Here is a 26,536-nt window from a genome sequence, read left to right as displayed (position 1 = left end):
CAAAACAGTCAAATTCAGCTCAGTCAAAGTCTGGTCAAACAACCCCCCTGTGGTTAGCCCTAGCTGCAATCAATGTTGGTCAACAATCAACATTTAGCCTCTATTTTTGTGCCCAGAAATGTGGCCTGTCCAAACAGAGATAGCCCTCACAAAAACACAGTTAAAGGAGGTCAACGCTTGGTCAAACTGTCCAGAAATTCGGTCTCTTGAAATTTTGGCTTCCTGAAATTTCGACTCTTGAAATTTCGCTCTCCTGAAATTTCACTCCTTAAATTTCGGACGTGTGGAGAGAGAGAGGCCTAAAAAGTTGTACCCAATCAGTGAGGAGAGAGAGAGAAGTGTGAATATGAGTGTGTCCAAATGAGGCTAAGTCACCTTCTATTTATATGCAACGTTGAGGATGAATAGACGTGACTGTTGGGCTTCTGAGTCTCCATATGTTTGCTGGCCGACCTTGACAATTTGACCATAATCAAAATAAATTCATAGCTTCATTTGTACATGTCAGAATCGGATGATCTTTAGATCAATCCTACACCACTCGGAGAGAGGAATCGAAGAAAAATATGAGCTATCATAAATAAGATGACCCATGTGGAGTTTGGCTCTAGGTGCCAATTTTAACAAAGCTAGAGGGAAAAACTCCGCCGATTATTCGTGTTTCGAAACACACAATGTGGTGAGACGAAAAACCTCCTAGGATGAAATTCGTTGCCAAAACCAGAGGCTTATCTAGGTTGTTACATAATTAAATGATCATGCTAGCATCATTTACATTACAACTTGCAGAAATTGGGTTTACAATGAATGACATGATAGGTAGCTGGCTTATGATTGTAAATTTTGAAAAATTTGCACAATTGCTTCCTTGGACTTGTGACAAAATAGGTGCAACAAGGCCAATACAAAACTATCCATAAAAAATTCCACCAAGCAATATCCAGAAATATGATTCCAGCAACAACACTGATCAGAGTTAACTTTCCCAATGTACAGTCAACTGTGGTCAATTGCGGTCACCAGTAAAAATGAAACCTTAAGTCCTAGCTGCATGGAGGGAGAGTCATGTGTGCGGCTGAAGCTTTTTGGCCACACGGATAGGCTTGTATGCGTGTGGCTGCAACCAAAAAATTCCTGTGTCAACCCTGCGGTTGGAAATCAAAACCCTAATCCACATGTGTTTCGGACTTGTATGAACCAATATCTGTGAACCAACTTCAAACTTGTGCGAACCAACCCCAAGAAGAGAGAAGAAGAAGATGCTTGATGATGATGTCCAAATGAGGGTCACTTGACTTATATTTACAGGCTTCCAAAGGTGTCCAATTTCCTTTTAGGGTTGACTTGATCAAATGTGTCATTGTGGGCTTCACTTCAAAAAAACACTTTGTGAAGCATGTTATAAATGTTGTTCCAGAGAAGGTATTAGAAAATGTTACGATTGTTCACAGTGGGCTAGAGCCCATGTTGAAATAACAAAGGCTCATTAGAGCCCTGCTCTAAAGAAATAATGGCAACAAGCCATGGTTTCTCTTGCACCACATGTGGAGACTCTAAAATCTAAAGCTATCAAGGGTTATGAGGTGTCAAGGGATAACATTAAGCCACGGCTTGTTAAAGCTCAAGAATCGTTTAGTTTCACAACCTCATGTGGACAAGGTTGTCACTGCATCACAACCTCATATTGAGAAAGTGACTATCATTTCACAACCATATACAAAATGTGTTGCCAATGCCTATGAAAGATTTCTTACAAATGTAACAAAGTGCCATCGCCAGTTGCAACATTCTATGAGATAAACATAAAAAGTATAAGCTGATAGTCTAAGTCATCACGTTCGCGTTCGTGTTGGGCAACTTTGAAGTTTGAATAAAGTTTGACACTTGAAATTTTGGCGCTAATGTTCAACATTAAATTTGACACACTAGAAATTTGAATATATATATATGAAACAAAATTCAATAAAATTTTAAAGTTTAAACACATATAAAACATCTGAAAAAACACATACTTGAAAAAGCACACGCAAGGGACATTTATGCAGTTATACTTGTGAATTAGGACTTGTATAAAGGCTTAAAGTACTCTGTCTCCATCGTTCATCCTCATGCGTGGAAGGAACCATTACTCGAGATCAGTCACTCATGTAAATTATGTTATGGGAGGGTTAACAATCCGAAGGCCTACTAACTGTGCATGTGGATTAATTCTTATTGTGGCATTTCATAAGATTGTTGTTCTTGGATGTTTAATTTCTAGTTAAGCTTTGCATTAAAAATTTGTTACCAAATTTGTTTTAAATAAGTGAAGGAATAACTATCTAATGCGTTTTTTTTTATTATTATTCATTTTCAGAGAAAAAATCGAACTTTCTATTAAGGCATTAAAAAGTTACATAGTATATGCACTGAAGCATTCTGTAAACTGTATGTTTATCATCTAAACATAGAGTATTAAGCTGAGCTGGTAAGCAAAACAAAAATACTTTCCCATCCCAATGTATGCAAAAATAAGCACTGATTCGAATTCCCGGGCCTCCTCATATGAGGAAAACAACCCAAACAGGAAAAGGAATCAACAACCATTCAGTTATAATGTTTTTCATTGTTTCAAAAACAAGCAGTAAAAAGTAAGCACACAGGAATGATTGTCTGCATTATCCCTGTTGACATTTTCCGAGTAAACCCAAAAAACTGTGGTCCAAAAGCAACAAAAAAACAAAAGCCCGAAAGACCAGAGGCTAGAAATGATATGTACTTCAAGGCACAAAAGGAGGATGATCCGACACACAGATCACGTCATGTTCTATTTCTCTTATGCTCCAACTGTCCATAACTTGTTGTAAACCCTCCTTAGATAGGAGGTCTGCAACTGTGTTCCGTTCCCTGTAAATATGGCACACAATAATAGAAATAAAACGTTGTTTAGGATTTAAGGCTTCTTCTAACGAAAGAGTTAACATATAGTTTTGACATCTGTACTCTCCATTAATCCATTTGATGACATTTTGAGAGTCATCGAAAATCTGAACCGATCTTAATCCCAGGTGTATAAGCCAGCAAAGAAGTAGTTTTAAGGTTTGTAGTTCTGCATAATTGTTTGTTCCTGCTCCTAGCCCCATCGAGGCTTTTAAGCATTTATGTGGATTACAATTCCTGCCCCATAGATGTTCCTCTGATCAGAGGCCCCGTCAAAGAAAGCCCAAGGAATATCGCCCTAATCTGTTCCTCCCTTTCCCCCCTCACATTTGATTTAGGGATTGGTATTGGTATGCTTTCATAGATAGCTGCACATTCAATCGCAATGTGTTCATGAGATGGGTTCTGATCCTTGAAAATTCTCCTGTTCCGGGCCAACCATGTGCCCCATGTTATTATTAGAGGTAAATTTCACATGTTTTCCTCTGGGGTGTCCATCCACCAATTTTGCCACACCTCCCTAATTATTTCTCCATCCCGTCTCTGAGTTTTCTTTGTCATCCTCAAAGTCTCAAGCCATACACCTCTGTTGAAAGGACACTTTAGGAATAAATGTTGGATTGATTCTTCTTCTTTTCTGCATAAAGAACACCAGCTTGGTCCCATCTTAGATCTCTTCTGGAGATTGTCCCATGTTGGAACCTTATTCCTTAGTATACACTAGAAAAACATTCTTGCTTTGGCTGGACATTTTAGTTTCCAGATAGGTTTTGCCCACCACTCTGGATTTGCCCATCCCTTAGGCATAAGATAGTTATAACCATATTTCTGGGAGTAATTGCCTGTGGGAGCATGAACCGATTGCATGGTGTCTGGTCTATTTCTGAGGCATACATTTGACCTTTGAAGTTCCGTAGTAAAATGCTACCATTCCTCCTCCTATTGGGGTTCAAGGTTTAACTCCCCTCCGGATAACCAGGCTTGATGCCATATTGTTGAGTGTCCAACCTTCTCTATCTGACTCAAATTATAAACCCCTCTTGCTTTCAAATGGTCAATGATTCCTAGAGAGAGGGAGAAACCCTCGTTACAACCTACCCATGGGTCCTGTCCCACCCTTGCTCTTCGTTACCCACCTGCCAGGAGAGCCCTTGTTCGATTATCTTGATTGAGTCCAGAGTTGCTTTCCACACCACGGACGCTTGAGATTTTTTCTTGTCCGACTTTCTGATCCACTCATCCATTGGATTTGGATCAATGTATTTTTTTTTTTACCAACGAGGTCCATAGATTTTCCATTGATAACAAACTCCATCCATATTTTGCTGCTAGAGATACGCTGAAAGCTGTGAGGTCTTTTATACCCCACCCTCCCCATTCCTTCAGTCTTGCCACTTTCTCCCATGCCACCCATGGGAGGACAAAATCCTCTTTTGAGCCAGCCCACAAGAATCTACTGCAGGCTTTTCTTACTCTTGCAAGAATTCCTTTGGGCACCCATGTTAGTGCCGACCAATAGATAGGGATTGCCATGATGACGAACTTGATCAAAACTAGCCTTCTCGCTCTCGATAACCATTTGTAACTCCAGTGCTTTATCCTGTTCTCGATTTTTGCCACCAACCAGAACCAGTCCTAATTTCTATATGAGTCAGGCTTTAAATGGAACCCCAGGTATTTGAAACTGTCTGACATCTTCTTTTCCTCAAAAGGGAGATCCTCTGCTATCCTTCTAGTCTCAGCCCTTGTGAAACCTTCCAGTATCAGGGAGGATTTTTGTTTATTGATACACATACCAGTAGCTTTTAGAAACAACTCTAGGATAGATTTTATCTGCCTAGTTTCACTCCTGCTACCATTACTGAAGAGAAGAATGTCGTCCATGAACAGTAAATGGGATATATGAAGGTTGACAACCACTTCAATGCCCTTTATATCTCCTCTTCTCCTTGCTTCAAGGATCATTTGACTGAGTCCCTCTGCTACTAGGAGAAAGAGTAGTGGAGAGAGAGGGCATCCTTGCCGAAGTCCCCTCTAGCTCTAAAAGAAAGATGTGGCCGCCCCATTGATCAGAACGACAAAGCTAATATTTGTCATACATCCCATAACCTAGTTTGTGAACCTAATGTTGAACCCCAAGTGAGTCAATAACATTCGAATGTACAACCAGCTGATTCGGTCATATGCTTTGGATAGGTCTATTTTTCCTCTGGCTCTTCTTTATGCTATGAAGAGTCTCCTGTGCCACACCCACTGCTTCATGGATCTACCTTCCATCCAGGAAACCGAATTGCTCTTTTGATATGTTCCTTGAGAGAATCGGTTTCAATCTAACTGCGATTACTTTTGTGATAATTTTGTAAATGCAGTTACACAGAGATATCAATCTGAAGTCCTCAAAAGGCGATGGGTCCTTCTTTGGAATTAGGGCTATGAAAGTGGCATTGAAGGGTTCAAAGATCTACCCTTTTACCCTTGATTCTTCTACGACCTCAGTAAGTTCTTTTCCAAAAGACTCGAAAAAATGTTGAAAGAACTCCATAGTCCAACCGTCCGGACCCGGGATTTTATCCTTTTGCATTGACCTTAATATTCCTTTGACTTCCCCTTTTGTCACTTCCCCCATGATGATTTCATTATCCTCCTCCTCCAGATACCTTGGGAAGATTTGTGTTGTCCTAACCACCTCGGCGATAGACACCTCTGCAGGGGCTTTGAAAAGTTTTTGAAAGTGGTTCCTTCCCAGGAGGGACAATTCCTCAAAAGACTTGGCTTGGGTTCCTTCCTCTGATTTTAAACTCCAGATTGTGTTTATATTTTTCTGGCCTTTTGCATAATTTTGAATTTTTTTTGAATTTTCATCCCCTGCTGCCAACCAAATAGCTCTGCTTTTTAGTCTCCACTGCTCTTCTTTGATTGATAAAATATTTCTTCGATTGGACTCCAGTTGTTTGATCCTGTCCCTCTTCCCTTCTGTCTCATATCTGTCCTCTTCTGGGCTCTCCAGCAAGTCTAATTCCTCTCCTATCTGCTTTAGTTCTACTTCTTCTTTGTCTTTCTTAATTTTGGCCCATTCAATAGTTGCCTTTTTCATTCGCTTTAGGTTTTCCATGAACAAAAAAGCTTTTCCCCTACCCTGATCATCTGCTTTTGACCTCCAAGTAGATTTGAACAGATTATTATAAGATTCCTCCTTAAGCCAGGTTGGATTGAATTTAAAGGGGGAACCAGGCTTTTTGTTAGGGCCTTTCATTTCTAGCAGGATGGGAAGATGGTCTGAGTCTCCTCCTTCCCCCACCCAATGTCTAAAGACCGGAGTCCTAGCCACCACTTCTTCTCTAAGGAGGAAACGGTCTAGCCTCTTTGCCACCCTTGCTTCCCCTGTTCTCCTATTCCTCCACGTTGGCCTGGGCTTGATCAGGTTGATGTCCATCAGTTTTTTGGAACTGATCTTATTCATAAAGAAATCAGTCAGGGGGTCGACATGTGCTGATGGTCCCCAGGTTTCTGATAGGCCCAGAGAGAAATTCAAATCCCCCCTATAACCAAATTCGGATTCTCCATGAATGATTTTGAGAACAAATTGTTCCAGTAAATCGCCTTGTCCTGACAGGGCCCATAAATGTTTAGAATTAAGAGATTGGTGCAAAGCTCCAAAGAGTAAACCTCTACGCCTAGAGCCTGATCAACTCTCGATGTGGTAAGGACCTTCAGCCTTCCTCAAATCGCTCATGTAGCCAAACCCCCGGATTTTCCTTTAGCATCCAGTGACTGGAATGCCCACCCAGGCAACATTTTGTGTAAAGCACTACTAATCCCTCACCTGTTCCAAGGGTTTCTTGCAACATAAGCACATTTGGATTATAGGAATTTATGAGAGCCTTCAAGGCTAGTTTTTTAGGGGTGCTAGCTAACCCTCCATAATTGAAAAATGATCATTTGGAAACAAGGGAGGGGTTATGCGCTGCTCTAAGAACCCTTGAAATGGATAGTTGTTTCCCGTCGGCTATGTCGATCTTTGCTCTTAGCTGAGCCTTTGAAATGTTTGTCTTCCTTCCTTTGGATTTTCGAGGTCCAATCGGTATAGGTTGTGACCCCACACCCCCACCGCATCCCAAGGGATAATTTTCTTTTCACGAGGTCTGAGGTTATAATGGGGCTTCACTGAACAGGCACAGGGCATACTAGAAGTCTCGACACTTGACCCAGGACTACAGTTTAGAAGAATCTCAGGGATGGAAGTGATGATACTATCCAGTGTTTCATTTACATTTTTAACATGGAGATTTTCTGAGTTCAATGCCCTGGAAGGACCAGGCTTTGACATAGAATTGAGAAAAGACAACAAGGATGTATTAAAAGAAGGGATAGGTTCCAGAGCCGTACCCTCTGGCTGATGAGCAGAAACCAATCCTTCTCCCTCCTTTGTCTCTGTGTGAACTATATCCCCTTGAGGCTTTTGCTCTTACACTGGTCTCTCCTCAATCTGCGTTTCCTCAGCATCCATCCATATCGTATCCTCTTCCATCCTTTCCCCCCTTGCTTCCGGGATGTCCTTTTTCTGTTCCTCCTCCCCTTGGTTTTCTTCGTTCCCCCCTCCTTTCTCTGCCTTCTTCTTCTTCTAAATCCCAGAGGGCATTCTCTTGCCAAGTGTTTGTATTTATGAGGCTGATGGTAACGAAATGACAACTATTCGTAGTCAATCATTTGAGTATAAGAGATGTCCTTGTATTTGAGATTGATTTCCTTTGCCAACCCTTCCCTAGGATTTAGACTTACTAGTATTCTGGCTAGTCCTTTTTCACTAGTGTGCACAAATGACATGTCGGATTCCAAGAACCGTTCCATGCTATTCCCGATTGCCCTGAACACTAAATCCACCTAGAAAAAAGGTGGAAGTCTTGGAAGTCTTACCCGTATCAGGATTTCATCCACCTTCTCTCTCTGAGCGTCAAATAAAGGGTTCCACCTTTTAAATATGATTGGACTTTTCCCAAAACTCCAATTTCTTTCCAACACCCATTCCATTGCTTCCTTTCTGACGAATTTAATCATGAACCAACCCTTAGCTAGGGTTGATACCTCATAGGTTTTGTCTGGCGCCTCCTGCCAACATTTAACTGTCCATTCTTGAATGTAGTTTGTTGAATATTTTTTCCCCTTTGCCCTCCTGACCAAGGTTAACTCAACTACCTCCATAGCTTCGTCGATCTGGAGATTGACTCCTAAAACCAGATTTGCGATTATCTCTTTTTTCCTTATTAACTTATTTTTCTTCTGCTTCTCCCCTGTCTTCCTGTGCCGCCCCCCTTCCCCAAACCTTGGTGAGTTCTCCTCTGCATTGATAGCTACTGTCTGGAGTGGCTCTGAACGCCCCTCTGACCAAGTGTTTTTGACACTGTTTAGACCTCCTTCCCTTGCTTGACCTTCCTCTCCCACCAGATGTGGTGTCTCTCGTTCTTCTGAACAACCCTCTGCCCCAATAAAACCTTCTCGGTCCACTGATATGGGAGGAGCAAGGGAAATCCCTTGTTGGTCGCCAATTTCCCCCCTCCTTGCCTCAAAAGTCTTCTGAACACCACTCAGAGTCGTCCCCTATCCATTTAACCCTGGAAACTCCAAGTATGGGCTCACATCTTGGCTAAGGGTTTCTCCTCTTCGTACATGCAGAGGGCTTCTGCATGTGACTGTACTATCCAACCGAAACCCTCTAACGACTTCTGCCGGTCCCAGATCTTCCACAAGGAAAGATTTCAACCCTTCCTGCCCCTTAAACCTGCAACTGATAACAACGTCTTCTAACCCTCTCGAGTAAAAATCTTTGAGCGGGTTAGAGAGCTAGTTACTTACTTGTAAGACGCCCGCTTCTCCCGCTGCGCAACCTATCACCGGAAGTAATACCCCTGCCTCCCTTCTAACTCCTTTCTGTTCCCCAAATCTCCTTTTTAGTCAGACAAAGGCTTTCCTCCAGAAGCCCTAAAGTTTTCCCTTATCTCCATCCCTCGCCCAAGCCACCTCTCTTCCTGCCTGGCAGTCCAACTGGATGAATATACTTCTCAATGTTTTGGTCTGTGACTTCCAATCCCCACACCGACAGAATATCCCCAGGCTCGGGGTCCAGATCAACAACATCCCATTGGTTGACCATGTTTCCTTCCACTGTTCGCAGTTTGTAAGCTCCCTAGATCCCAGAATGTAGTTTTTCCTTTTGCGGGCGTGTGCAGACTCTTACTGTCGACAGCGCAACGGTGAACAAAACTTAAATGACTAAACCCTGCATCCATCCTCCCAAGTCCCTACCCCAATTTCCCCTTCTCACCATTCCCAATGCTTTCTGTCCTCGTGACAACTCCGCTCCAAGTGCCCTCCCTACCTTGACACTCAGCTCTGTGCGTTGCCAACTGTCTAGCATACGACCTCCCTACTGTAGTTGTTGCCGTCCCAAAACCTGCTGCGCCCTTCCTCCATTGTTAGGATTTCAAGCTCCCAATATTTTCATACCATAACTCATATCACCGATGTCGTCTGATGCGTTTCTATTCTTATGTGGGTTAATGAATTTAGATGGGATTTCCTTATGATTTCTATTGTGCAAGGTTAATTTTAGATTTGTTTTGTTTTTGTAAAAATTGTTCTATGGTTGTTGAAGACCAAATTGGCTCACAACCGAGAAACTTTGATTTGGTAAATGGTAGAAGAAATTTATCGAAGTACCTCGATAGATGGGAATTATATAATATATTCACAAAGGTTTGTGACATTGCATAGCACACAAAGCAACTGTTAATGCTAGAGGTTACTCCATAAACCAATAAATCCACACCAAATTCTTTCCCTAATATCATGAACAACCTCAAATACCTTGATACTAATCAATTATAGAATGCATGGATGCCTGTGTAAGGTTATGCAATCGAAATTGAACAATACAATCAATTTTGAACCCATAGATATAAATGGAGATGAATACATGCATTCAGAATTGAAAAACTGTGGGCAGTCTCTGGTCGGCAGGTTGGGTACATTTTGGAAGCTGAGCGCTCTTTGGTAACATGGTAAGTTGTCGACCCATCGGCTGTTGTTGTGCAGTTGTGCTTGTGGGCCAAGTCTCAAGTGACGAGCGTTAATGATTAGACATAGAACTCTGGGCAACAAGAGTCTGGAGATATATCTGTCAGCCTATCACCTGTGCAGAATCGTCATTGGTCAAGACTCATAATGCAGGGGTCGAGCGACGAGAGTTGAGAGTTGAGACTCAAGTGTGGATGCAGGTGGCATGACGACGAGGGTCAAGAGTGAAGTGTGCATTGTGAGGCGGTGAGTGTGAAGTTTAGGGTTTTGATTTTTATTTTTTTTATTATCAACCGCTAAAACAACTTGAAACGAATGCCGAATTTAATTGAACACAGGGCAATTTTTTTAAATTTTATTCGTGATTGTGTTTGGGTTCGGTTCTAATCTGATTTGAGTTCAGCTTTGCCTTGATGTTCGACAAACCAAAAATAACAAATCCGGCATTCATTTAAGTTTGTTGAATTTCAAACCTGAAAGATTTTGTCCACCAAACATGGTGACTTAGCATACAGTTGGGTTGGCTACAAAAGAGCTCATTTTGTTTATGGCATCTGCCTTGTTGGCGTTGTCAGCTCTCAACACATTGATGGCATATTCATCCATTTGCAGTAGTGGTAAGAAGACCAAACCTAGCTGAAACAATCACATTGGTCATGTACACGGGAAACATAAGTGCAGACATATTAACAAGTAATTCTACAAAATATGTCAATTCTTTTGTGCAGTTTGTTACAGAGAAGCACATAGAGTTGGATATCAGAATCAGGTTTGTTGATTAATCTTTTAACAAGTGGCTTTTGGGAATGTGGAGCTGAGGTGTATATTGGCAGAATGTTACTGGATTTATTATCTCTGCAAATGAAGAGTTCTAGTCCTTGTAGTTTCTATTTCTCATTTTAGTGGATATTGGTCAGGAGTTATGGCAGGTCAATGCGTAATGAAGAGTGCTATGAAAAATTACAATTGTTTAGCATATCAAAATGAGGTCAAGTTTGCAAGCAATTAGAGAGAATCTGTACAATTGTATTTAGATGCTTGCAAAGGCAAAGGTGCCTTGAATAGATCAAGATTGAGATCCTCATCCATCAATGGCGTGGGCACAAGGAGTAGAGGTGGCATTTGAGCTAGGTCGAGAACCATAGCTTGGAAAAAAATCCATTTGTTGAACCCATTGACCAGGAACCAGATGACCCACTGTACTGATAAATTTCTCATGCCTAGATTCCAACAACACCTCATATACCTTTGGATTAAAGAGCCTAATTTCTGAAACAATTTATCAAATGAGCAAAATGATGACCCTCTCAACTGCGTTGCTGTATACTCAGGGTTTCCTCATGCAAAGATCTTTGGTTTGTGAGGAGAGACACCACAAGGGGGATCACGGTCATGGGTAAAGATGACAAGCAGAGAAGGGGCATGATTGCGGGCACCATTACAGCCATACATGTTTTGGTTGAAGTTCGCAGCACCTAGATGCCAGCTGGTGTTTTACAAGGAATTGGACCTTGTCCAAAATAAAAATTAATTTTTATGATTGATGGCTTTGAATGCTTTGACGATCAATCATCCCTCCCCTAATTATACCTCCCCAACAACTAATAATTCATCACGAATCTGTTGGATTCTTGTGAAATATGAGGCTACAATTTTGGATCTCTCCATTCTTATGTTTCTTAGTTTCTCTCTCAACACCATCTTCCTGTTTTGGTTGTTACTTTGGTATAGGTTCATCAACGCTGACCATATTTGGTGAGTTGTATGCTTCCCTGATATGTGAGGGATTATGTGATCCTTCACAATGTCCAATATGATCCTTCTAGCCTTCACATCCTTCAAATTGTGTTTGGCTGTTTGTGTAGGATCCGAAGGAATTTAGATCTCTTTTTCTGCAAGTTCCTACAGGCCAATGGTGATCCTTTCCTTCCATGGACTGAAGTTTGCAGCACCCTCCAACCTGTCTTCAAATCTGAGAGTTGATGATGCCATCTCAGCAGATTGATTTTGGCCACAAATCGTTGTTGCAAAATAAAAAATTCTGTTGCTGTAAAACCCTTGTGTTGGTATGATATCTCCCACAAAGTTTCAAGCATTCTATTACCATGTTAAATGTACCATATCAGATCTGATTATCAACAGTTATTTTATACCCATAAATTATTTTTTCAATAAAATCTAAAAACTGCTGGAAAATAAATTCACTGGTATTTAACTTTTAGAAAATTAAATTTGCAGTGGAAGTAAAATAGGGAAATCAATCATACCACAGTCCACAATTCTGCCCAAAACAATCTTCCTTCACTTTATATTACTCAGGAAAATTAGGGCCTAGATCCACAGAGAATGCATAGAAAAAATTGCAGATGCTGGAACCTGGAAATCGACCCCTCTAGAAAATCGGCATCGAGGAATTTGGCCCACTGGAAGCCTACCCTCCTAGAAGATTTCGACCCTTGGAGAATTTGGCTTCCCTCACCAACAAATTGGCCCCTACTTCTCCTTCCTTATGGCCCTTGCACACTTGAGAAAAAAATCAGCCCCTGGATAATTCGGCCTCCCTACAGCTCTCAATCCTCTTTCTCCAGCAATTCAACCTCTTTCTCCTAGATTTGGCCTTCTTGAAATTTGCTGCAGAAATTTCCTTGCTGCAATCCTTTTCCCTTCTCTTCAGCCTTGGAGTTTCCCACTTCTTGAGAAGATCAGTCTCTCAATAGTAGCATTGTGTCTTCATCCTCTCCCATGGATTCTCTTTATAATTTGTCCATAGGTCAAATCCCTAATCTCCATGGTGATAGATGGCTCGAGTAAATTCCATCCTTATTAGATCAATGGTGGAGATTAGACATAAGTCAAATAATATAGTATTTATCTTTAGATAAACATTAGCCCAAAGTCAACATTAATTAAATAATTAATCAATGTACTTTTTCCTAAGTTAAAAACTTAGGAAGGAGATCAAGTCGCTTCTCTTGAACAACCATGTAAAGAGGACTTCTTCTCCTGCATGCTAGACAAAGCCTGTGCAGAAGACCTTCCGAAGCTACAATATCAACATGCCATGATGCCATCCTTCAAAATCAAATGCTGATATGAAATCTGAAAAGATATACAACCATAGCACCTCTTTCCTACCAATGAAGTCACCAAAATTCAAATGAGAATGTTGGATTTTCAAATAAATCCTCTCATCATTGTAGCCATGTTTATTGAATTTGAGAAATGAATTTTATCCCCAACTAGTGCTGCCAAAATTTTACCACCCAAACACGTCCTCCAAATGCAATTGTGCTTGGGCAGGGTCTTCAAACTGGGTTCTTCTTGCAATATTGAGGGATCACACCTACGAAACCTGTACTTCAAATGTTATAAAGTCGTTTAACAAAGTGCACCCCTAGGGGCATTTAGGAAGCTTCCCCATTGTCACCTCAGCAACTCTTCCACTCACTTTCTGCCGGTTCTTTTGCAGCACAATGGGGGAAACCTTGGGAAAGATTGTTTTTGATGTTTTTTTTCAATAAAACTGATGGTGAAATTTACCATGGCTAGTGCCTATCTACTTGGGTAATGGAGTCAAAACCATTAAACAATGGGTTTGAATGTGATGAAGAGGCATGGTTAGGTTATTAGCAATGTGCTCCAACCAACCACATAGTCTTTTCAATATGCAGAAATTAATGGGAGGGCTCTTCCAAAGATGCACCTCACAAGAATTACAAAACAGCTAATAGAGTGTGCAGCCATGAATAAGAAAAGGGACAGCAGCAGCCTCTTAATGTGCCGAAATCACAGAAGAAATATTCATTAAAGGAACATCGATTACTGCAAGAATTAGGGTGGGTTACACTTCAACCTGATCTCTTCTTGTTGGAGCATAAGTACACTTTATCAAAGATTACACCAGCAGTTTGTAAGAGTAATTCCAGTCAACCAATTAATGCATGAAAGGTAGGAAAAAGATGAAAATCCTCAACTTCAACTCCTCCTTCCAATTCTCCCAAAGATATTCAACTAAGTGCTTGTACGGGAATTCCTTATCTTCCAACTCTGCCTATGAGAATGATCTCCTTTTATAGTGTTCACCTCCAACAACTCTCGTATTAAAAATCATATCTTTAGAAGGCCCTAGAATCCTCCTTAGCTGGAGGGCTTCCTTTTATTTTCCATTCAATTGGATAAATTGCTTTGAATAGGTTCACATTGCCACATGTCATCTTTCTATTTCATGGGATCCTCTTAAAGCATTAATTTATTCTTCATGTGAGGGTCTGACCATAGCAACAATGCCACATGGCATCTCTTCATGCAAAGAGCTTTCCTCCAAATATGTAGAAAATGGCTGAAACAAAGTGTACATTCCCCAAAGTCCACCTCAAAGGTGAAACACACCTCTAGATATTTAGAAATGCATCAAATCATTTGTCCTTGCCCCGAGGGACCTAAAAAGTGAAATATGTCTCCAAATATAGAAACATGACTTGAACAATGAGACTTTACCCCAAAATTTTTCTGCAATGGTTAAATACACCTCAAACTATGTGGAAGCTCCTTCATGAGGGTAAGTCTCGACTCTCACCCCTTTTTGCTTTCAACATATCCCTAGCCACCTACTTTTGAGAGGGTAGTCAACATTAAGTGAGGCTTTGACCATGCCAAGCACAATTTTAGTGCCATATAGCACCTAATTAGGAAGTTTCCCCCTTGTGCTCATTAATTCCCTTTCCTTTCGACGTCTCATGCTTTGGGCCTCCAAATAGGTAGGGTGTTCCTCCAATTAATGGGGTCATCTTCCTACTTCAAACCAACATTATTCCTTCACACCTTTGATCTTGTCCCAAATGATGAGTAGAATGATGCTTGGGCTTGCATATCCTCCAAGTTTTCTACTTGCAACCTATGACTGGCACTGAACCAAGAATTTGCTGTGCTGACGAAAAAAGAGAGCCCATTAAAATGGGAAATAAGCCTTGGATTTTCATGTGGTAACTAACTATTTAAGAACACTGTATGGGCTCCTTGTCCATACAAATAGTACTCCTAGCCTAAAATTCTATTTAATGACAAAGAAATGATAGAATATTCTAGCATAAATTTTATTTATAAACTCCGCCAATCCTAAAAACCTTTGAGTTTGTCCAAAATCTTAGGTGTAGGCTACTTCATCAAAACTGTAACCTTAACCAGGTCTCGGACTCTTATGTAGCCCTCGATGATAACTGGTCAGTAGTATAAGCCAAAAAGTATATAGTTCAGACACAAAACATATACTTACTATATTCTTGATAATGTTATAGTTCTTGATCAGATAAATATTGCTTTTGTCTAGTGAATCACTATTGGATGAATGATTAGATTGCATATATTCTTTGGCTCTGTATACATTAGCTTCTCCTCTTTGAACTCGCATTTTTGCTTTTTGTTGGCAAATCTTTGTAGGTTCTATGACCTTGTTGAGCCAGAACATGGGATTTTGAGAAAAAACCGAGAGATACGCTTGACTGGTTGCCGTTTGCGAACTTCAACAGGTTCCGGCCAGCCACGGCTTCTACCAACAGATTACCTTGTCATATTGCTGGATGAGGTATTTCATGTATCACTCTATTATGAACTAGTGCTTGTTTTCATGATTTAGGTTTATTATTAAGATATGTAACTTTAGGTCATACATGGTAAGGGATGCTATTCTCATACTCTTTACTAGATAGTTTCTCACATAAAGTGGGAACCAATTTTGACTTCTACAGATCAAGTGATCCACCAAAAGGTGCATCTAGGGAACTGGTAGCTTGGATAGCTTTCATGAATGATTGTATAATGAGTCTACATGCACTGTTTTAGTGCTAGCCCAGAGCTTTACACTTGGTTTGGAATTTGGTGGTTATTTTTCTTCAGGCTTCATTCTTGTGAATTGGAGTTGTGATTTTTTTGGATTTTTCTGGTGCATAGATTCCTAAATAGCTTGTAATTGTAGTCGTCTTAAACACTGAATTGTTGGGAAGTTTGTTTCCATAAATGTTCAAAGTTACTACAAATATTAAAGTCATAACAAATCAATGGAAGTCACTTTGAGTCAGGGCTTGGAATTGCCGTGTGTGGGAAAAGCGTAGTCTTCTGATTTAAAAGTAAATAAATTTAACATTTAAGATGCAAATCATTACCAAACCTTATGAGCATTCCAAATTTGCAATTGTTAGCCTAGAATAGTGACTCATATATTAGCCATGAAATATTCCTTTGGTATGTATTGTTCACTTTATTGGGGTGAACTTTGTTTTCTTATGACACTCTCATGCTTTGTGAGTTTTTATTTTAAAAACTTACACAGGTTTTTAATTTTTACACTTGGTTTAGATACTTTATTGGGGTGAAATTTGTTTATTTATGATACTCTCATGCCTTCGGAGTTTCTATTTTAAAAACTTGAGACAGGTTTTTAATTTTTACACTTGGTTTGTTACTAGCAATTGTTTGATGTTTTCATTAATTTTTTTTGTTGATTATAGGAACAAGATGATGATTTCATGCTTCTAGGGGCCCAATTCTGTTCCGACTCTTTTTCTTCAATTTCAATGGATGCAGTTGAGGCTGGAAATGGGTACTGCTTCTATGCAAGGTAGGGGTTCTTATGATTTTATTCAGGATGATCAACTTTGACCACCATGGCATTTTTCCATATATTCCCTTATCAGTTCAAATCAATGCTTAACCATAGACTAAAATTTTCCTTGTGCACATCATCATGCAGCCTGATATTAATTAGACATGATCAGGTTTCATTGTGTAACTCTACCATTGATTAGTAACTTTATATCAAAGTTGATGAACCCTTCATTCTCTGTTCCAACATAATGACAACTGTACAGAGTAGTGATCAGTAGAGTATTAAAGGTGTTGAAGAATCTAGGGCAAAGTAGTGTAGTGTGATTCTTCGTTACTTGATAACAGTTTGTGGAGTGTTTTTACTTTTCTTTGTTAGCTTATTCTTCTTCTTCTTCTTATTAGTGCATGTATGTACTTCATCAAACTGTTACCAAAACATAAAAACAAGAACACAAGATATTGGCTCTCTGCCAGGGCCAAAACCTCTCTACTCTTGAGAGGAAAACCCATTAGTGAATTTCTCTTATTGAAGCTTCTTTTGATCAATGCAAAACCCTAGACCCTGACAATGAGATCCTCCAAGCACAAGTCAAGTCTCCACTCCTTTCTGCAACATATACCTCGGCACTTCTTCCGACACTTCTTCCGGCACTTTGTTTCCCGGCACTTTGTCCTCCTACTTCCAACACTTCTTTCTTCTTTTAACTTGTTAGTAAACCTTGTTGCACTTGCTCTAGAGAACAAGCCTTTGATGAGAACCCTTCCAAATGATGATTCCTTCACCTTCTTAACCAAATGAGCTTCTTCTTCAAAGTGTAGGTGCAGACTGGATGTGACTGTCCAGCAGCCCTAAATTCTCGCACGTGTGACTGTTTATTTGCTGTTGTAGCCTCTTTCCTTCCTCGCTTGAGTGCCCTTCCTCTTCGCTTGAGGGTCTTTCTTCTACGCTAGAGTAGTAGGCCTTGTAGGCCTAGTTTTAGCCCCAACCAAAGGTAGATAAGTGACTGTGGTTTACTGCTGTCCTAGCTGCAGGGACAACTCTCAGATTTCTGCATGTGTGACTGTAGCAGCCCTTGGAACAGCCTTCAAGACTTCGGTGGTGTACCCTTTCTCTTCACTGTCTTTGGAGACCTTCTTACTTCGTCTTGCTTTCTCCTTCGTTGATTTCAGAGCTCTTGTTGTGCGTTGTATGAGGAGTGGACAGCCTCTATCAATAAAGGTCTGTCCCTCCTCTTTAGGCCGACTCGACTATCTCTTAGGCCGACTTGTCTGGCTGCTTGTAGGCTGACTTGTAGAGTGGACTTCGGATAGTTCTTTGGTTGAGTTATGAGCTTGAATGAGCTTCTTGATGGTGCCATTGCTAGGAGGAGACTTGTGACTTTGCTTGGAGGTGTTCTCTTGATCATAATACATATACGTACAAGGTATAATGGTATAACCTTCCCTTAAGGTCTTCAACTTATTCTTTTGACTATTTGACTCACCTATAGCACTTTAAATAGTGCTAGACCTATTTCAATGAGCAAGAAACTCATTGACATATATTATAAAAATAATATTTCTTTTCTTGAATAAGTACAAATATCAAAAATACATTTATGAAGACCAAACCTAGTCACCTTTCCTTCAACACTCCCTCTTAACTAGGGAGGTATTCATACAACATTATAAGGTGTTTGGCTATTATCAATCTTGAAGAATTCACATAAGAGAAGCCAGATTAGCAATCCATCTGTTATAGCATCATATCCATTAGCATTGTCATGGTGCAAGGCCTTGACTAACAACTCCATCTCTTTACGAGACCATGAGCTACAATGCCGGCGAGACCAATGATTTATAGACACCTTCATCATTGTCTCTCAAGGTACATACCCACCCGAGTGTTCTCGAGTATGACCTTCTAGGACTATTTTTATCTTGGGTTCCCAACCCTCAAAGAATATTAGTCCTCTTGCCTACTCTTGTCTTGGACGCCCTACACATCCTCAAAGAGTATCAGATGCCAGATGATTACCTAATCCTCCCATCCTTTCTTCCCAAATGAAGACAAGAATGTTGTGTCTACATTGCCATTCATGGCCTTCATCTAGACTTACGGTTGTTAGTCCTGGTCTAGTGCATGATCCATGAAATGGAAAACACAATTGTCACTCCTTTGTAATCAGGGGTGATTCAAAACTCCCTCTTGATCAGGGACTTGTCAGAGCTCCCTCTTAACTGGGGACTCTTTCCTTCATCAACAACTTCTTCTTCGTGGGTCCTTCAACTGCTTGATCTCCTTCCTTTCTTGATGTCATGAAGTCTTTGTTCGAACTTCTTCTAGGTAGGGCACCATCCATCAATCACTTTCCTCCCTGATTTGTCATGTCATTGCTTCCTTTGAGGAAAGTGGCTTTCATGTCATACATCAGGTTTTCTTGTCATCTTGGCTACTCCTTTGTCATCTTGTCCATGCTTCGAAATATTCTTCTCATGGATGCTTCGTTGTACTTGCTTGTTTACATGCTTCGACCTAGTAGCCCATCATGACTTTATCCTGATATTGCTTCAACATTGCTTTTTGTTGGATGGTTTCTTCATCACGACATCTTCGTAGAGTAGAATCAATTATCTGCATCTTTTATATCTCCAAGGCCTTCATAGGTGTCAAGGGTCCTTTCTTCCTTTATCAGAGTTGTCTTGCCTTCTTTCGAGAGATGTCTTTAAAGTATCTTGTCAGATAGTGATTCTCGGTGATCATGGTGTTCTTCCACATGCTTGATCTCTTTCTTCATTTGCTTCTCAGATGGATAGGTCAACTATCTAATGCTTCTTGTGAGAGCATTCCTTCATTTCTTGCTTTCTGGACTTGTCAACATTTCTTCTTGCTTCTTAGCCAGCAATCTTATGCTCCTTAAGTGAGCATATTCTTTTGTTGACCTTCATTGCATTGTGGTACATGCCTTTGAGCATGTTCTTGGTGAAAGAGATTTTTTTATGCTTGATCATGTTATAGAACTATACCCATGACTTAATAATATACAAATGATAACGTGACTTAAACTTTGATGCATACATACCTCGTCTTGATTTTCCTTTGATCATCATTTATTGTGGCCCTTCTTGCTTCTTAGCTTGCCTGCATATCATTCTTTTCTTGAAACCCATGAATGGGATTCCTAATGAGACATCTGCTTTGGTCCATGAACCTTTCTTTTGAAGATTCCATCGATCTTAAAGATCCTTGCCTTGCAAATGTTTCCTTTCTTTCGATGATGTAGGTCTTCTAAGATTCTTATCATGATCAATTTTCTTTCATCATGTATGAGGTCCTATACTAGGTATGCTTCTTCTACAAGAATATCTTGAGCTATATCTGCCATGCTCCTATATTCTAGAAGATTTTTCTACTTAGCATTTTTGTTCTTATCATAAATGCTACATGAGTATCTAGCATTCTATGTACATCATGTTGCTAGATTCTAGAGGATGTTTCTAGGCATGCAATTTTAATTTATTCCTACATGCTCCTGTTCTACTCAAAACTTTGAAAGAAGTCTAGAATTGATCCGAATTGGATCCATAAAGAATTGTCAAAGGAACCATGACTGTATCAGGTCGGGACGAACATCAAAGAATTCAAAACAGCGATCAAAAACACCCTGAACCAGTGGCAATGGCAACCAACATGGAACGACGAGGACCTCGGTCAAAGCGCGTTGACCGAGGCCCATGGAGACTGCGTGGGAGGCCGAATTAGCCCCTGGGAGGCCTGGATCGGGAAACGGAGGTGGATTTTGATGCGCTATTAGCGCTAATCGCGCATCGCTGGGCGAAAAGGCTCGAAATGGGGAAGCCCCAAGCACTCAGTCGCGTGGGGAGCCGGAGAACCGCAGGGCAAAAAGTGAAAAGCACTAAAGGACAAGGCGGGACCCGCACTCCGAAAAACCGGCGGTATTGATCGGGGCACCCTCAAATGGTAAGCGGTTTTGGAGAAATTGGAGCGATCCCACTCAACGATCGATGCGTGGCAAGCAGAGGAGAGAGAAAACCGTTATTAATCGCGCGCTAACGGTTGAGCAAGTCAACCGCGCGAAACATGCATATGGCATTGGATCTGGAGGCCCTAGATCTAATGGCTGAGAAAGCGCTTGATGGAGAAGCGGAATCGACGAGGGATTAAGCCGCGTTTTAGAAGGATTTGAGGTCCGTTTTGACCGCCACGGTGGAGGAAGACTCATTCCACGAATGTAACTGAAGAATTCAACTGACGAAGCAGGTTGGCGCATTACAGGAGGACATGTGGCCACTCCCTGTGAGCCTGATGATGACGCTGAACAGGGAACTCCAAGCGCAGCTGCAGAAGGTGATTCGACGGAGGCGGAAGAGGAACCGAACAGACATGGGAACGAATGGCTTCAAAGCCATGAACAGAGACAGAAACACAGAGAGACAGAGGGGGACAGAGAACTCCGAGAGACAGGGAGACTAGAATCCTGAGAGGAGGACGAAGCACAGAGAAGAAGACAGTGAAGCAAAAGCAGAAGAAGATAGAGGGCCAAGCTGACCAAAGGCGGCATCGAGCACCATAGAGCTTGAGAGATTCAAGCCATCCCAGAGAGGATCTGTCCGGACTGAGCACCACATTGGGCTCTCTCCATTGTAGACCAGAAGGTCACAGAGCTGGTAGGCAACTGAGTCTGTGCACTCCAGTGGCTTGGGGAATCCAAGAACCACCCTGCCAAGCAAATCTGTTTCAGGTGACTCATATTGAGCTCCTGCATTGTAATTCTCTGCTTAAGACACAATAAAATAAGGCCACCACTGAAAGTTGGACCGGAGATGTAGCCCTGGAGGATAGGGTGAACTCCTTATTAATTTCTTGTGTTTTGCTTACTGTATTTCTCTGTTGTCTTTCCATTTAAAATGTCTGTGTATTGGCAATCTGATCGATCCGTTGCTTAAATAACATAGACACACACACCAGCACATGAGTCTGTAATACCTTTATTCAATAAATCTTTAACTGAGGCCACTCATAGCTATATCTGCCATGCTCCTATATTCTAGAAGATATTTCTACTTAGCATTTTTGTTCTTATCATAAATGCTACATGAGTATCTAGCATTCTATGTACATCATGCTGCTAGATTCTAGAGGATGTTTCTAGGCATGCAATTTTAATTTATTCCTACATGCTCTTGTTCTACTCAAAACTTTGAAAGAAGTCTAGAAGTAAAGAGTTTGACCTAGTCATATTAGAGATTTGGAGGATCTTCCTTCTTCTTTCATCTCTTGAGTTATGTGAGCTTCTTCCCTCTTCCTTTTGTTGTTGTTTTCCTTCTTAAGCTTAAGACAATTCCTTTTGTAGTGTCCATATTCTTGGCATCCAAAACATTGGATTTTGGACATGTCTTTGTTGTTTGTTCTTCGTGGACCAAACTTGCCAAATTTACCCTTTCTTTTGGCCATGGTAGCAAATGCTTGCTCCTTTGATCCCACATCTTCTTTTGCCTTAAGTCTAGTTTCCTTTGTTCTGCATAGAGACCACATTTCACTGAGAGTGGTTGCTTCCTTCTTGGCATATATGCTAGATGTGAAGTTTCCCCACTCCTCAGGTAGAGCATTGAGTACTACAGTTGTCATCTCTCTGTCAGACATGACTTCCCCAAGCTCTTGAATTTGATCTCTCATTTCAGAGATTTTCATGAAGTAGGGAGCTATTCCTTCCTTTGTTATCTTCATCTTGTACAATTCATTCCTCAGAGATATTACTTCTCCAGTTGTGGATACCGAGAATAGCTCTACTAGCTTATCATAAATTTATTTTGATGTCTCAAAATTGGAGACATAAGGAATGAGAGAGTCTTTGATTGATTCTATCAGAATCCTTTGAGCTCTTGTCTCATCCTTATTGTACTTGGCTAAGGCTTGAGTCTGTTCCTTAGCAGGGATAGTGATATTCCCTTTGACATGCTCTAGGAGTTCATTCTCCTTGAGTAGTAGATCAATCCTCTTCCTCCATGCAAGAAAGTTATTGGTACCTACCAATTTATTGCTTTCCTTGCAAAAAGACATTGAAATATATTTAGAAGGGGACATGTACTTACTTGATAGATTTTGAGATGTAATGGATTTGCTTCCTCCTTGAAGGCTTGATGGCTTGTCTTCCCTGGATCTTGATGTTCTTCAAGTTGCCTTCTCCAAGTGGACTTGCTTGGTGATGAGGTTTGCTTGAAGACTTGTAGCTTGATGTAGGTCTTGCTTCAATCTGCTCTTCTTTGTAGGTGCCTTTATATAAGGCTCTTCTTCTAGCTTTGTAGACCTCCTTGATGATTGATGGATTGTAGACCCTTATTGTCCTTGAAGTGATTGAGACTTCTAGGTTTGATGCTTCAACTTTGTAGATGCTTCTTCTTGATGAGTGTTCTTGAGTTGCCCTTTCCTTGATGTGTCACCTACGCTCTGATACCATGTTGAAGAATCAAGGGCAAAGTAGTGTAGAGTGATTCTTCGTTACTTGATAACAGTTTGTGGAGTATTTTTACTTTTCTTTGTTAGCATATTCTTCTTCTTCTTATTAGCGCATATGTGTGTACTTCATCAAATTGCTACCAAAACATAAAAACAAGAACACAAGATATTGGCTCTCTGCCAGGGCCAAAATCTGTCTACTCTTGAGAGGAAAACCCTTTAGTGAATTTCTCTTATTGAAGCTTCTTTTGATCAATGCCAAACCCTAGACCCTGACAATGAGATCCTCCAAGCACAAGTCAAGTCTCCACTCCTTTCTGCAACATATACCTCGACACTTCTTCTGACACTTCTTCCGGCACTTTGTTTCCCGACACTTTGTCCTCCTACTTCCGACACTTCTTTCTTCTTTTAACTTGTTAGTAAACCTTGTTGCACTTGCTTTAGAGAACAAGCCTTTGATGAGAACCCTTTCAAGTGATGATTCCTTCACCTTCTTAACCAAATGGGCTTCTTCTTGAAAGTGTAGGTGCAGACTGGATGTGACTGTCCAACAACCCTAAATTCTCGCACGTATGACTGTTTATTTGCTGTTGTAGCCTCTTTCCTTCCTCGCTTGAGTGCCCTTCTACTTCGCTTAAGGGTCTTTCTTCTACGCTAAAGTAGTAGGCCTTTTAGGCCTAGTTTTAGCCCCAACCAAAGGTAGATAAGTGACTGTGGTTTACTGCTGTCCTAGCTGCAGGGACAACTCTCAGATTTCTGCACGTGTGATTATAGCAGCCCTTGGAACAACCTTCAAGACTTCGGTGGTGTACCCTTTCTCTTCGTTGTCTTTGGAGACCTTCTTACTTCATCTTACTTGCTTTCTCCTTCGCTGATTTCAGAGCTCTTGTTGTGTGTTGTATGAGGAGTGGACAACCTCTATAAATAGAGGTTTGTCCCTCCTCTTTAGGCTGACTTGACTGTCTCTTAGGCTGGACTTGTCTAGTTGCTTGTAGGCTGACTTGTAGAGTGGACTTCGCATGGTTCTTTGGTGGAGTTGTGAACTTTGATGAGCTTCTTGATGGTGTCATTATTAGGTGGAGACTTGTGACTTTGCTTGGAGGTGTTCTCTTGATCATAATACATATACATACAAGGTATAATGGTATAACCTTCCCTTAAGGTCTTCAACTTATTCTTTTGACTATTTGACTCACCTATAGCACTTTAAATAGTGCTAGACCTATTTCAATGAGCAAGAAACTCATTGACATGTATTATAAAAATAATATTTCTTTTCTTGAATAAGTACAAATATCAAAAATACATTTATGAAGACCGAACCTAGTTACCTGTCCTTCAACAAAAGGTGACCTTTTCAGACTTGGGATAATTGTATCTCTAGACATGACAAAACCATTAAGAAGATGATCGAATGATTTCATCAAAAACCATTAAGAAGATGATCAATTGATATCTTTGATGAGAGTGTTCTTGTCATGAAACAATTTTTTAACGAAAGGTTGTTAGCAAAGACAAAGTTCATGGTCCAGGCAAATACCCTTATTAGGATAATTATGATGAATAAAAACAGAAATTGTAAATAATTGGGAGTCGTTACCTTTTTTTCTTTTCTTTTCTTGTATACAAATAGGAAGCTTATGTAAGACAATCTCACTTTTAAAGACTTCCTTGCAAGTCTAGAACCTGTTTGGCCCCAAGGAAATTGATAAAGGACAAAACATAAATGTTCATATTTCTTGCTTGTCCATTTCCTTGTTATGAACATAGTTCATATACGTAGCAGAGTACTCAGAAGATCTGAAATATGTAAATATCCATGATAGGACAATAATACATTTATAATATATATAAGAGATGTGCAGAAGATATGAGACGATTATAATGAGGGCCTGCTTATATACCTAGGCAGATGCCCCTTCATGAACGATCATGTTTTTTAAGGCATATCTCTTTAGTAACCAATTGTTATTTAATTAATCATTATTATGATTATGATTATTTATATTATTTTTATGTATTTTTATTCATAACATTGGCTTCCTCTTCAGAAAGATTTGTCCTCAAAGCTTATTGCTGACAAGGAGCCTCATCTGTTTCTTGTCTTGTAATCTGTTCGCATCTCTATGACTTCTTGGAGTTGTCATCTTCGTTGATACAAGATGATAGGATCTTTGGAGTGATAAATAAAATTGTCGAACCGGGAAGGGATCTGACCATCTTAAATTAATCTTTAGTTGAATTTTGCAATTATTTGATAGTTTGGATTAATTCTTATTGTAAGAGTGAATTGTGCATACATTAGTATCCTTCGGAGCACAAGTCTATTATTTCTGTTCTGAGTGGTACAGATATATAGACTGATTGAGATGTTTGCTTTTGTGATTTAGATGTCGATAAGGGTTTCTTGTGATTTGATTTTCCCTTATCATGCGTCTGGCAATTTCCTGATTTACTTCAAGTACTGATGTTGAATTGGTTACATAATCTTCAATTGGAATTTTCATTGTCTGAACTGCAACATTTGAATATGTTTTTACTTCAACTAGCTTGTCATCTTCATGAGCTGTGATATTAACTGGATGGATGTTCATTCCTTTTTCTTGAACTCAAATTGTTACATTTTAAGACTAAGATATTTTTTTCGTGATAAGTTTTTCTAATTTATTTTTTGGCTATGATTTTTTAAACGTGAAAGTTATTTAACTTCCGTTTCAACTTCATTTTGACGTTCAAGCTTTTCATTTTTTAAATCTCTGATTTGTTCTAATAACTTTTGATTAAGATTCTTTAGGTTTGTTGACCACACTTTGTCAACAATCCAAGAAAACAATGTGCAATGAAGTGGAGAAATTTTTTCAAAGATCAGAGATTGGTTAGCATGAATTCATCATTGTAATCCCAATTTCTACAGGGTCGATTGTAAATGATGCTAGTATGGCCATTTAATTATGTAATAACACTTAGGTAAGCTTCCAATTTTGGCAAAGGATTTCATTGTGGGAAGTTTTTTAACCTCCCCGAATTATGTGTGTTTGTAAACACGCATAATCGAAAAAGTTTTTCTTCTAGCTATAATCCCAAAGCTAAGGTGGAATTCATTGACAATGTCTTGGGTGAGTCCTAGTGTTTATTGAGTCTATTGTAAAAGTGTGTTTAAGAATAATTTTAGTGCATGGTCCCTTATAATTAGAACACCATGGCTAAATTATTTTATTATAAGCACACTTGGTTTCATACTACATCATATTGTATCGCAGAATTGGGTAATGTCTTGAGGGTCTGGTCTAAATGTGTATTTCCCCTTCAAAGGGTTGAATTAATTATAATATTTTGATGTAAAAAATATTTTATTGCATGATCCCTTGCAATCAGACACCATGGCTAAAATATTTGAAGGTAGGAAAATAATTAAATCCCCTGTAGAGTCAATTAATTAATTTTTCTTTCAAAATTAAATAAAAATCCTAAGCCAGAAAATTAATC

At 40.0% G+C, this 26,536-nt stretch overlaps 1 protein-coding gene across 1 annotated transcript in view; it reads left to right on the top strand.

The window, feature by feature from the left end:
• The window catches only part of LOC149247035 (uncharacterized), a 238,722-nt gene that overhangs the window by 54,468 nt on the left and 157,718 nt on the right, over positions 1-26,536 (top strand). The window contains exons 4-5 of the mRNA XM_089443164.1: positions 15,427-15,571; positions 16,494-16,603. Coding sequence (XP_089299290.1) covers positions 15,427-15,571; positions 16,494-16,603 — 255 coding nt within the window. The remainder of the gene's footprint in view (positions 1-15,426; positions 15,572-16,493; positions 16,604-26,536) is intronic.

The sequence above is a fragment of the Pinus tabuliformis genome, chromosome 7 (assembly GCF_031772625.1).
Source record: "Pinus tabuliformis cultivar Carrire ecotype Pingquan chromosome 7, CPIR1, whole genome shotgun sequence".
NCBI classification, from domain to species: Eukaryota; Viridiplantae; Streptophyta; class Pinopsida; order Pinales; family Pinaceae; genus Pinus; species Pinus tabuliformis.
The sequence above is the reverse complement of the archived record's forward strand: the minus strand, read 5'-3'. Positions and strand labels throughout refer to the sequence as shown.